Genomic DNA, 13,469 nt, shown 5'->3' on the forward strand with positions numbered 1-13,469 from the left:
AAATAGGTTATTTAAAGAAAATAGAGGAACTAGGGTTCTTCATCATGCTTCATCTGTGTTTGTGGGCCTTTGCCTTTGGTTATCTTTATTTCTGTACTTGCTCTGTTGCTATTTCTAGGAGCATAAATTTTATGATAAGATTGAAACCTGTGGAGGAATTAATTTGCTGAGTCTAGAGGTTTTTCTTTATAGATTCTGTGGGCCACTTTGGTGACTAAAAGGGATATGCAATGTATGTGATGTATCTAGTAATTGATATATGAATCATTGAAGTTCCAGCAGAAGGGTTGTGAGATCCTTGTCATTTAATAAATAGTATGTACCAACATCTTTGGCAATGTAGCTGTTGCTTTGGGAGTATAGTTAACCATTTTTGATACAGGGTTTGGACTCTGTGACCAGGAAGCATACTGCCCTCCACTTCTGAGACGTTCAGGGACCCACTGCTTATTGACTGGAGTCTAAACTCTTCAGCGTGGCCTTCACAGTCTTTTTTATTTTTAATATTTATTTTAGAGAGAGAGGGCTTGAGTGTGTGTTTGTGTTGCGGGAGAGAGGCAGAGGAAGAGAATCTTAAGCAGACTCTGTGCTGAGTGTGGAGCCCGACATAGGGCTCGCTCTCATGACCCTGAGATCGTGACCTGAGCCGAAATCAAGTCTGACGCTTAACTGACTGAGCCACCCAGGCGCCCCCGCCTTCACAGTCTAAGTCTGAGCACAATCTTGTTTGCCAATACTTTTCACCCACCATTTGTCCTCATACGTACCTTGTGCCAAATAGAAGGGATCTATTAACCATTTTTAAAATCTACCATACACTTTACTCTGGTTCTTTATTTGTACTGTTCTCTATTGAGATTCTATTCTGTCCAACTGCCTCAAGCTCTTCTCCATCTTTGAAGGCCTATTTCAAATGCCAACTCCTCTATGACGCCTTGTTTTTTGTTTTTTTTTTTTTTAAAGATTTTATTTATTTATTTGACAGAGACACAGCGAGAGAGGGAACACAAGCAGGGGGAGTGGGAGGGGGAGTGGGAGGGGGAGCAGGCTTCCGGCTGAGCAGGGAGCCCGATGTGGGCCTCGATCCCAGGACCCTGGGATCATGACCTGAGCCCAAGGCAGACGCTCAACGACTGAGCCACCCAGGCGCCCCTGAAGCCTTGTTATTCATACTTTCAATCTAGAAGTAAACTCTCCTTCCTGTATATTCTGTTTCTGTAATGTTTGGGGCCCATTTTAATGGCACTTAACCATATTTTTATGCTACATTAGTGTAATTTGTGTTCTTATCATGTTATGCACCTGTGACTCTGAATTCTATTTGATGCCATTAAAACTAATTGAATTAGTTTGAGATTATACATAGTGAGTTCTTATTTTTTTTTTATTCCATAGATTCCATGCAATGGAAAAGCAGCTGATCGCATCCATCAGGATGGTATACACATCCTTGTAAATATGAATGGTTATACCAAGGGTGCTCGGAATGAACTCTTTGCTCTCAGGCCTGCTCCTATTCAGGTAAAGGAATTAATAGTAATTGCTCACAGTGTTTACTGAGCTAAAAAGACAGTGATTCCCCACCCCCCTCTGGTTACCTGGCATTTGAAACAATAGGGCAGACATGCTTGACTTAAGAAAAAAAGTATAGTTCTTGAAATGTACAGGGACAGAGAATTTTGAGTGTAAAACATAATGCCCACAGGTACATGTGTATAGAGGTACGCAATTCATAGTTGAGTGCAAACAGTTGTTTGGTCTTGTAAATTAGAAAAATGTTAAACACTTAGAAAGGTTAGTCTGAAATACTACGTCATTCCTCTTGGCTAAAGAAGTCAACCCTCCTAGTTTGTTTATTTAATTAATTTTGAACTCTTCTGATGAAAATTTTTAGGTTTTGGCCTGATTTTTTTTTTTTTTTTTAAATAGGCGATGTGGCTGGGATACCCTGGGACTAGTGGTGCGCTTTTCATGGATTATATCATCACGGATCAGGAAACTTCTCCAGCTGAAGTTGCTGAGCAGTATTCCGAGAAACTGGCTTATATGCCCCATACTTTCTTTATTGGTGATCATGCTAATATGTTCCCTCACTTGAAGGTAGGTAGAAAAACAGTGCTATGTGGACATGGCGAAGAACTGTAGTCATTTATTTCCTTGGTATTGTCCCTATGCATCCTGAAAGATTTGTCTCAAACTTTTTTTTTTAATTAGAAAAAAGCAGTCATCGATTTTAAGTCCAATGGCCACATCTATGACAATCGGATTGTTCTTAATGGCATCGACCTCAAAGCATTTCTTGATAGTCTGCCGGATGTGAAAATTGTCAAGGTCAGAACCTGATCAATATTGTCATTGAAATAAAGTTATCTGCATTTGGGATCTTTTCCCTAATGATACATTTTGTCATTTTTTTCTTAAAGATGAAGTGTCCTGATGGAGGAGACAATGGGGACAGCAGTAATACAGCTCTTAATATGCCTGTTATTCCTATGAATACTATTGCAGAAGCAGTTATCGAGATGATTAACAGAGGGCAAATTCAGATAACAATTAATGGATTCAGTATTAGCAATGGACTAGCAACTACCCAGGTGAGAAGAGAATGAATAATAGAGCATAATACGTCCCACCAAGTATTCATTTGGCTGGGATACCCTGGGAATGGTGGTGTGGTCCATAATAACTCCAGGAGGTGTAAGTCATTATCCCTGTTTTAGAGCTGAGGAAATGAGTTCGGTGGAAATTGGTGTCTTACATAGATTTGTCTTACTTTAAAAGTCTCTTGGATTCAGCCAGTAGGTCACTTAATGAGGGTCTACTGGGTTAACAGTATGGTTTTTTTTTTTTAAAGAATTTATTTGACAGAGAGAGAGACAGACAGGGAACACAAGCAGGGGGAGTGGGAGAGGGAGAAGCAGGCTTCCCGCAGAGCCGGGAGCCTGATGCGGGGCTTGATCCCAGGACCCTGGGATCATGACCTGAGCTGAAGGCAGAGGCTTAACGACTGAGCCACCCAGGCGCCCCTAACAATAGGTTCTTATTCCTTGCCTGTGGCTTTCCTCTTATCAACTGTGAATTATCTGTAGACTTCATACAGTTTCTTACTTCTGTAACTCATTCTTTCCCTAGTTAAATCTTACTCCCTTTTAAGACTTTCCAGTTCAGACAGCTCCTCGAGGAATCCATTCCTGTCCTTATCACTAATCTCGCCTTTCCTGTTCTGTTGGTGCCTGTCTTTTCTGCTTCTATAATATCTGGGATGTATTTTACATCCAGCACAGCATGTTCTAATTCCCTGTGTTTGTGTATTCTCTGCTGAATTGAATTACTTTAGGGTCCATGTCTTAGCCACAGTAATGTAGTATGTGTTCAATAAATATATATTGCATATTGAAGTAAGTGAATATGTAGTTCCATCGAGATTACAAGGCAAGGATCTCTCTCTTAGGAGTTAACAGTTTTAGTTGTGTAAGTTTATACCAAGGGTGCTCAGAATGAACTCTTTTCTCTCAGCCAGCTCCTGTTAAGGTAAAGGAATTAATAGTAATCACTTAACAATGTGTATTGGGCTTAAAAGACAAGTGGTGTGTTTTTTCTTAATCTCTGATTAACTGTCATTTGGAATAGGACAGACATGTTTGACTTAAGAAAAAAAACAGTATATATATAGTTCTTGAAATACACAGGGAGAAAGAATTTTGAGTGTAGAACACAATGCCCAAACGTATGAAATGTCTGTACATACCTGGAAGAGTTATGTAACAATTTAAGGCAGTACCCAGATGTATGGGAATTGCAAGGTAAGACTATAATTGATTGTGTCCGTAGATACTTAAAAATAGTGGTGATCAATGTGAGAGGAGATGCAGTAGAGATCGTTTGGAGGAATAATTTAAGTTTAGCCTTCAAGGATGGGGTGTGATTTAGAAAAGGCCATTTCATTCATTAAAAAATGAGCAAAAGCTTGATGTTGGATTAATAGGGTTTTAAAAAGAACTTTTTGGTTTGGACACCTGGGTGGCTCAGTTGGTTGAGCAGCTGCCTTTGGCTCAGGTCATGATCCTGGAGTCCCTGGATCGAGTCCCCCATCGGGCTCCCTGCTTGGCGGGGAGTCTGCTTCGTCCTCTGACCCTCCCCCCTCTCATGTGCTCGCTCTCTCTCATCCTCTCTCTCTCAAATAAACAAAATCTTTAAAAAAATAAAAAATAAAAACTTTTTGGCTCGAGTGGTAAGTTTCAAGGTGGAGTCCCCCCCCCCCCCATTAAGGTAATGGTGTAACATTTTTCCGTTTTTTAACTTAATATGTCATGAGTATTTTCTCATAGTTCAAATGACGTGACTTTTAATGGCTATACTATTTGGCATCTTAAGGATTTTTTTTTTTTTAAGATTTAGTTATTAGAGAGAGTGAGCGCTTGTGTGTGAACAAGTGGGGGGAGGGGCAGAGGGAGAGAGAGAAAATTCTCAAGCAGACTCACCACTAGCCATGGAGCCTGACGCAGGACTTGATCCCACAACCCCTAGATCACAACCTGAGTTGAAACCAGGAGTCAGACGCCCAACCAACTGAGCCACCCAGGCACCCTAAGGATTCTTTATTAGTTCAAAAATGTCAGATGCTGCTGACTTTAAATATAAACACCATATTGTTTTTTGTGTTCCAGATCAACAATAAAGCTGCCACTGGAGAGGAGGTTCCTCGTACCATTATCGTAACCACACGTTCTCAGTATGGATTACCAGAAGATGCCATTGTGTACTGTAATTTTAATCAGTTGTACAAAATCGACCCTTCCACTTTGCAGATGTGGGCAAATGTGAGTATGGGTAGATTTGTTATTTATGTCTAGAGACTGGTAGAGATTATGTAGACCGTCTTGCTGAGGCTGCCCTCCACCCCCATTCAGGAGCTGTTGTGCTCATTTCTACAAAAGAGTAGTAGATTTTTCAGCCATTTTTTATTTCTCCTTCCAGTGTCTACATATCATGTTATGAACCTTTTTAATTTATGTATTCAAAACCAGGGATCAGCAAACTTTTTCTTCAAGGGCCAGATGGTAAATATTTTTGGTTTTGCAGTCCATACTCTGTCACATTTGCTTAACTCTGCCACTGGAGCAGGCAAACACCATAGACAGTTTGTAAATGTAGGAGTATAGATGTGTGTTCCAGTAAAGTTTTACTTATCGAAACAGGCAACATGCCAGATTTGGCTTACAGGTTATATTTGTCAACCCCTGGCCTAAACTGATAGCAAAAGCATCACGTCCACATCCACCCAATGTGTAACAGTCTTGCAATAACTGTAGAGTTGTAATCATGAAGGAATCGGTTTATGCCATTATCTCTCAGTTGGTTCATCGGACCAGTTTGCATAATAAGCAGGACCTCTGAAAGCTCTAAACTTGACTATCCATAACTGGCTCTTACTCCATTGGGCTAAAATAGAGATAATTCTTGGTTGATTTTCTTTTCCATATTGGGGTGGGGTTTTTCTTTTTGTATTTTTTGGGGTTTTTTTTTTTTTTGAAGGAGAAGTATGGGTGGAAGAGGAAGGAAATATACAGGCTTACTATCCCTTAACCTTTACTTCCCAGTGTTCAAAAAAGCCCAAGTATCAAAAGCTTTTTTTCAGAAGTTTGTGGCAAATTTATTTGGCGGCAAAACTACCTGAACTGATGTTAGGCTGTCTTTTGGTCTTTTATCTCTTCCATTCAGTATGAATATTCCTACATCTCAAAGCAGAGGTACTAATGTGTGTGTTTACAGGGAGTTGTTGCTGAGAGTGCTAGATGATATATATGCGCTGTACTGTTTTTTAAAAATCTGAAGTATCCCAGATTCGGAAATTCATCTGTTCTCATGCCTTTCCAGGAAGGGATGGTAAACTTGTGTGGTAACACTGAATAGATGGGAGATCTAAACCAGGGCTTGGCAAAACTGCGGCCTATGGACCAAATCTGGCACACTGCCTGTTTTTGTACATTTTATACACACAGTCATGCCTACTTGTTTACATACTGTCTATGGTTGTTTTCCAGTGACAAGGGCAGAATTGAGCAGTTATGACAGAGTCCATGTGGTTACAAAGCCAAAAATATTTGTTCTCTGGTCCTTTACAGAAAGTCTGCTGACACCTGATCTTGATTAGGCACATAAAGTCAGGCGAGTGTGAGCTAACCTTATTTGTTGTGTCATGCTGGGGGATTTAAAAATTGAAATGGAAAATTTCTCGCTCATCGACAAAAACCACCGTCAGTAACGATCCCCACAGGACACAGCTGCCTCAGATTTTGCCAATTAGTAACTTGTTTTGTGTCTTACGTCGGTCTTCTCTTTCTTTGAGCTCTGGGGACCGCTAAGCAGAACAGGCACCTCTAATTGAGTTGATCGAAGTCCTCTATGAGGGAAAGACAAAGTTCACAGCAGGCTGCTATCTGGGTGACAAGAACAGACTGGTAGAATTATTAGAGCTCTACGGGAGCCTTTCTTGAGAGGGGCAGAGCTGCTATTAAAAATTACTCTCTTATTTTTCCCGTTTTAGATTCTGAAGCGTGTTCCCAACAGTGTGCTGTGGCTGTTGCGGTTTCCAGCCGTAGGAGAACCAAATATTCAACAGTACGCGCAAAACATGGGCCTTCCCCAGAACCGTATCATATTCTCACCTGTTGCTCCTAAAGAGGAACATGTCAGGAGAGGCCAGCTGGCTGATGTCTGCCTGGACACTCCCCTCTGTAATGGACACACCACAGGGATGGATGTACTCTGGGCAGGAACACCCATGGTGACTATGCCAGGTGAGTGGCTCATCAATCATTGGAATCTTCCTTGTTCTTTTTAAAACCTCCTTTGGGGGAAACATTTTTTAGGTGAACTTGTATGGTACTAGCAGCGGCACTTAGGGCAAGGTGATAGGATAATGAGCTTTGTTCAAGTCTAAGCACTCTGCTCCATTCTTCTCATCTGCATTGTGTGGATACTTAGCATAAATAACATTAGTAACTGTGCTATTTACATTCTCAGATGTCCAGTTTGTTCTCTCTTTTTTTATTGCAGGAGAGACTCTTGCTTCTCGAGTTGCAGCTTCCCAGCTCACTTGTTTAGGTTGTCTTGAGCTTATTGCTAAAAATAGACAAGAATATGAAGACATAGCTGTGAAACTGGGAACTGACCTAGAATAGTAAGTAAACTTTTCCATGAACAAATTTTATGGTAAAGGAGATAGATAAGGAAAATTGGAGAGAATATAGATGTTACAAAATGAAATCATAAATAAGGATAATATGAAATAGGTGATTTAGTTGTATGATCTCTAGATGAGAGAACTTTCTAAACTTCCATAAATGCCGTGACCAATAGGTGTGGCTGTGTAAAGAGTAAATGGCTGAATAAAAGTGAGTCAAGAAAATTAAAAGGCAAGCAAAGAGGGAAAGAAAATCTTTGTTTCTATGTCAAAGATACAGCTTGGCTATATAAAGACCGAAGAATATTCACATCTTAAATTCCTTAAAAGGAAACTAAACACGGAAATAAATGAACAGACAACTCACTAAGTAGAAATACAAATGGTTAATAAGAAAAAGTTTCAACCTCTGTAGTAGAAATGTAAATATAAAATAACATTGTGGTATAGCCATTATTTGCCTAGAAAATAAAATATTTTTAGTATGATACCAGTGATGAGGGAGCATTGAGGTACTGGCCTTTTCATACCTTTCAGACAGTGAGTAAATTGGTACAACCCTTCCTCCAAGTTTTAAGAGCCTTAAAGAAAACAGCCAGACCTTTGACCCTGTTAGGGTACTACATCTTCATTGGCGCATTAGGGGGAAAAAACCAGCATAACTTCAGTGCCCTAAGTGGGTGGGAATTAGAGGGGCGGTGCTTAGATAAGCAATGCTTTAGCCATACAATGAAGTAGTGTTTATCTCTTAAATGAGGCTTTTCTTTGGGTGTTAGGGGTGATTTTTTTCTTTGTGTTTTTCTGAGAAGTAGCATATTCTAGAGAGTCAGACTGCCTGGGGGTTTGAATCCACGCTCTCCCACTTACAAGCTTTGTGACTTTGGGCAAGTTAGTCTCTATGTGCCTTGCTTTTTCCATCTGTAAAATGGGGATGAATGATAGTACCTACCTTGCAGAGATGTGAGGATTAAAAAAGGTGTTCCATGTAAAGCACTTAACAAAAGTTCTTGGTAAGCATTCAGAAAATGTTCAGCATTTATTATTTTCAAAATTTTCTCCATTGAACCTCATATACATCTAAGAAGAATGAGTGAAAATTTTGAGCTCAGCCATTAAAAAAATTAAGGTTTGTGTCCATCATTCCAGAGATAACTACAGTAAATATTTTAGTGTATTTAAAAAATTTTTTTGGAGCTTAGTTGATTTCCTACAATACTTCCCCCCCCCCAACATTTTGTTATAAAAATTTTCAATCTTATAACACTTCTGTACCTACTGCCTAGATTTTACCACTAACACTTCACTATCCTTGCTTTATGACATATCTGTCCATCTATTTATTCCTTTATCCATCTAGCAATCCATCTTATTTGATATATTTTGCAGTAAATTGCAGACATCCGTACTCCTGAGTACTTCAGAATGGACATCGTTAACTAGAGTTTAATATTTATTTATTTATTTTGGAGACAGAATTTATATACAGTGGAAGGCACAAATCTTAAATTTGAGTTTTGAGACCTACCTTTATAACCCAAACCCTGTAGCAGTATATAGAAACATTCTCATCATTCTAGAAAGTTCCTTCATGTTCCTTCACAGTTGGTCCTCCACACCAACCGTCAGGACAACTACCACTGTCATAAATTTTTTTCCCCATAACTTAGTTTTGCCTTTCTAGAGTGTTATGCAAACCATACAGTATGCACTCTAAAGGTTTTTTTCTTTTTCTTTTTTTTTAAATTTTTTTTTTTAAAGATTTTATTTATTTATTTGAGAGAGAGAGAATGAGAGAGAGCACATGAGAGGGGGGAGGGCCAGAGGGAGAAGCAGACTCCCTGCCGAGCAGGGAGCCTGATGCGGGACTCGACCCAGGACTCCAGGATCATGACCTGAGCCGAAGGCAGTCGCTTAACCAACTGAGCCACCCAGGCGCCCTAAAGGTTTTTTTCACTTAGTATAATGTTGTGAGATTTATCCATGATGTTGGCTTATATCAGTACTTCATTCTTTTTTTATTGCTGAGTAGTATTTCATTGTATGGATGTACCACAGTTCAACCATTCTCCCGTTGACATAGAGAACTTGGAAAATAGAGCACAGAAGTAACGTTTATTTGGAAGGTAGCATTAATCCGGTCATGGTTGGGTTGAGGCCCACATAATGTGTAGCCATTTTACTAGTTCTGTCACAACAAATGTTCAAACTTTTTTTATTGCTTTTTATTTATTTATTTATTTATTTGACAGACACAGCGAGAGAGGGAACACAAGCAGGGGGAGTGGGAGAGGGAGAAGCAGGCTCCCCGCAGAGCAGGGAGCCTGATACGGGACTCGATCCCAGGACCCTGGGATCATGACCTGAGCTGAAGGCAGTCGCTTAACCAACTGAGCCACCCAGGCGCCCCTTTTTTTATTGCTTTTTAAAAATGCACAGGAGTGTTCCAGCTTCTCGCTCTAAAGTAGTAATTCTCTCCATAGAAGAAGAATCTCATGACAAATTATATATTCAGAAGAGGAATTGAGAAGTCTTTCCCCCTCTGTTCCCAGAAGAATTAATTGCTTCTTTTCCCTATTTTGAACAGAACCATGGTCTTGGTGATACCGGGAACACTTTTTGTTAATATCTTAGTAATTCATGTGTAAGTGGAAAATTATGGCAGTAGACATAGTACATTTCTTTTTTTTTTTTTTTTAAAGATTTTATTTATTTATTTGAGAGAGAATGAGAGAGCAAGCACATGAGGGGGGGAGGGTCAGAGGGAGAAGCAGACTCCCTGCCGAGCAGGGAGCCCGATGCGGGACTCGATCCAGGGACTCCAGGATCATGACCTGAGCCGAAGGCAGTCGCTTAACCAACTGAGCCACCCAGGCGCCCAACGTAGTACATTTCTTATCCCCTGGGGTATTTTTCCTATTTCATTAAAATATTCATAAACTGAATACTTCATCTTACATTCGTGCCTTAGCTATTGTAAATGATGCCTCAGTGAACATCTGTGCATGGCCAGGTTTGCCTGCAACTCTGTTTCCTTTTGAATAGATTTAAAAGCGTTACTGATCAGAGGGTTGTGAACATTTAAGTTTCTTAACACACACATTGCTAAATTACGAAAAGGGTAAGCAGTGTACATTCCAACTGGTAGTACATAGGAATAGATACATGTGACTGCCAATTCTTTTGCTTATTTATTTATTAAGGTTTTATTTATTTGAGAGAGAGAGAGCACAAGCCAGGGGCAGAGGCAGAAGGAAAGGGAGAAGCAGACTCCCCGTCGAGCAGGGAGCCCGACGCGGGGCTCGATCCCAGGACCCCAGGATCATGACCTGAGCTGAAGGCAGACGGTTAACCGACTGAGCCACCCAGGCGCCCGCCAATTCTTTCTTTTTTCTTTTCTTTTCTTTTCTTTCTTTTCTTTCATTTAAAGATTTTATTTATTTGAGAGAGAGAATAAGAGAGAGAGAGCATGAGAAGGGGGAGGGTCAGAGGGAGAAGCAGACTCCCTGCCGAGCAGGGAACCCAATGCGGGACTCGATCCCGGGACTCCAGGATCATGACCCGAGCCAAAGGCAGTCGCCCAACCAACTGAGCCACCCAGGTGCCCCCAGTTCTTTCTTTTAAAGGTAGAAGTGAGCTGAAATGGAGAAGGCATGGGATCTCGTGGATATACTTCTTTAGGAAAGAACTGAATGTTTTCAGAGGACGTGGAGGCGACCTTGATTCTAAGTGTCAGCATTATATGTGACCCTTCCCTTGTTCAGCGTTGAGGTCAGGGTGGCCAGTCGGAAGAGAAACCTGTGAAGTCCAGTCATGTATTTTACCACAAAGGTGACCGGGAATTTGTGAGGGGCTAGTTCTGAGTTTTTCTGCTCTGATTTGTAAACTTGGTTCTTTTTTGTTTTGTTACCTAGCCTGAAGAAAATTCGTGGCAAAGTCTGGAAGCAGAGAATATCTAGCCCTCTGTTCAACACCAAACAATACACAATGGAACTAGAGCGGCTCTATCTACAGATGTGGGAGCACTACGCAGCTGGCAACAAACCTGATCACATGATTAAGCCTGTTGAAGTCACTGAGTCGGCCTAAATAAAGACTGAATGCACAGGAGAATGCCCCTATACCTGAGCCTCAACCTTCTGGGGAAAGGGAACTAGATAACGTACTTTTTACTTATCTGTACGGTATCATGTTGCAGATGGGTGACAAACGATAATAGAATAGCACAGCCAGACTTGCTTCCTGCATGATAGGGAGAGACACAAGAGATGGGAAACTGCTGTTCCACAAGGAATCTCCACAGAATTTTGCAGCAACCAGGTGGTGCATAGGTCTGGAAGGTCTGATCTCCCTTGGTCTTCCATGGGATGGTTAGTGTGGAGGGGAGATATAGATTGTCCAGCCGTTTTGTGATTCCATGGATTGATTGAGTCTTCTAAATTAATTTTTTTCTTTATATTTTGGGTATTGGAGCTTTTAAAAATGTTTGGTTTCAGGTATTTTTATTCATGTGAAGTGTATATGATTCTCTTGAGATAAGGTTTTAAGCTAAAATGTTGCTCCTTGTTTTAGTTTCTGAACTCTACAGATTAATGGGGACTTTGCTGGTGTAGTCTTTTTATAGGTTTTATAAACCACTTGAGCCTATATCAGTCGTTTTAGTGTCTGACCTAATGTTTGGAGCTATCAGTGCTTTGTTGGTTTAGATGATGACTCAAAATTTTTTTCTGGTCCGTTTCCCATTTCCTTCTCTTCCCTTCCCCTACTTTAAAGTTTCTCCTGTAACTCAGCTAACAAAACGAAGTCTGATTTTAAATATCCCAGAGTGTTTCTCTTGAACACATCATCTGGTGCCAAATGAAAATTCTTAGGAGTGATTATTAATTATGCAGGGCGTAGTTGTGGTACTGTCATTGATGATAATAATATAGATTTTTTTGGGCCTAGTGTTGACCTATTTCACCAGTGTTTTACCTTTGACTGCCCCTCTATGCTGCTTCCAAAAGTGATAGTGTGTGGTAAGATTTTTACCTTCCTTTCTCAAGTTTTTTTTTTTTTTTTTTAAGTGAGTCCTGTTCTTCCTATTTCTTTCAGCAGAAATGAAATCCCAGGTAAGTATAAGTATTCACGTATTTGATCAGTAAGTCACAGTTATCTTCAATACATTAAATACCTTTCATCAAAAAACATGTTAGAGGTAAAAAGCTCTGAAGGACCAGCTATGTAAATGAGTAATTATTTTTCAGACCTTCTTGGGTATTATATAATAACTGTCTTCTGGACTTGGTCTTGAAGTCTGTACGGATCAGCCTCAGTGGTAGCAAACGGCTTTGCTACTTGGTTTGGAGTACAAATTAGACTTTAGCCCTCCTGGAGCTTGAGTTCTTGGTATTAAAACCCATAGGAATAAAATTATTGAATTTCGACAAAGGATCGAGGGCTTGAGGCTTAAACAAGCCAACATATGAATATATGTTTTGTGTTGCTGTACTGTACTTACGCTATCCAGTAACAGATAATTTTTTGTCTGCTAGTAGTGTTCTAGATTATAATGTCTTTCCAAAGCGCTGAGGCAGTGCACCTATTCTGTAGTTGCAGCTGATGCCTGAATGTATCCTAGCTGACAAATTATTGATTAATAAGAACTTGAATTTCTGAAAGATTCTTACTGTTAACCAAAATCGGAGCAAGGAGTCTCAAATGTAATTCTTGCCAGAATTACATGTTAATGAACTGTGTACCTTTTAACAATGTAAATCGAGAAACATCAGTTTAGGGATTTAATTTATTTTTTACCCGATTGAACTACCAGTCAAAGGTTGCCAGCATGGTTGCAGATAAACTGATGTTTGAAATTCACCAAACTACTTACTGTGGAATAGGAGAATAGACTTCCAGTGCCCTCAAGGCTGTGACCCTACAGCCATCTTACATAGCACATCATTCCTCCTATAGGGATGAACTTTTTTTCCTGGCACGAAAAGTAGCCGCTCTGGTTGAAGCTTTGCTTATTGTAATAGGCTTTTGTTTCCAGGTAACATGTCTGTGGAAGATTTAATTCTGAATAGAGATATAGATATTACTGGAAACTAATTGTTTTTTTCTATTATACTCTGCTTTATCAAAAAAGTAAAACATTTAAATTGTGCTACAGAAATCCAGATGTTGTCTTGCGATCTTTAAACAATAAATGAATGATTTGCCCTTAATATGGCTGACGTATTTTGTGTTCTGTGAAATTGTGCATTGGACAGAATAACAGGGTCACCTGATGATGAAACTTCTG

General features: G+C 40.0%; 1 protein-coding gene across 3 annotated transcripts in view; it reads left to right on the plus strand.

The window, feature by feature from the left end:
• OGT (O-linked N-acetylglucosamine (GlcNAc) transferase) overlaps nt 1-13,392 on the plus strand; it is a 34,481-nt gene extending 21,089 nt beyond the window's left edge. For all 3 annotated transcript variants that reach the window (XM_045879473.3, XM_045879474.3, XM_045879478.3), the window contains 8 exons: nt 1,396-1,521; nt 1,930-2,100; nt 2,215-2,331; nt 2,424-2,594; nt 4,668-4,820; nt 6,548-6,800; nt 7,060-7,183; nt 11,098-13,392. In XM_045879473.3, the coding sequence (XP_045735429.1) occupies nt 1,396-1,521; nt 1,930-2,100; nt 2,215-2,331; nt 2,424-2,594; nt 4,668-4,820; nt 6,548-6,800; nt 7,060-7,183; nt 11,098-11,272 (1,290 nt within the window). In that variant the 3' untranslated portion in view covers nt 11,273-13,392. The remainder of the gene's footprint in view (nt 1-1,395; nt 1,522-1,929; nt 2,101-2,214; nt 2,332-2,423; nt 2,595-4,667; nt 4,821-6,547; nt 6,801-7,059; nt 7,184-11,097) is intronic.
• Nucleotides 13,393-13,469: the final 77 nt, after the last annotated feature.

Source organism: Mirounga angustirostris, unplaced genomic scaffold, assembly GCF_029215605.1.
Source record: "Mirounga angustirostris isolate CCGP_5_RB_7025 unplaced genomic scaffold, mMirAng1.0.hap1 SCAF_11, whole genome shotgun sequence".
NCBI lineage: Eukaryota > Metazoa > Chordata > Mammalia > Carnivora > Phocidae > Mirounga > Mirounga angustirostris.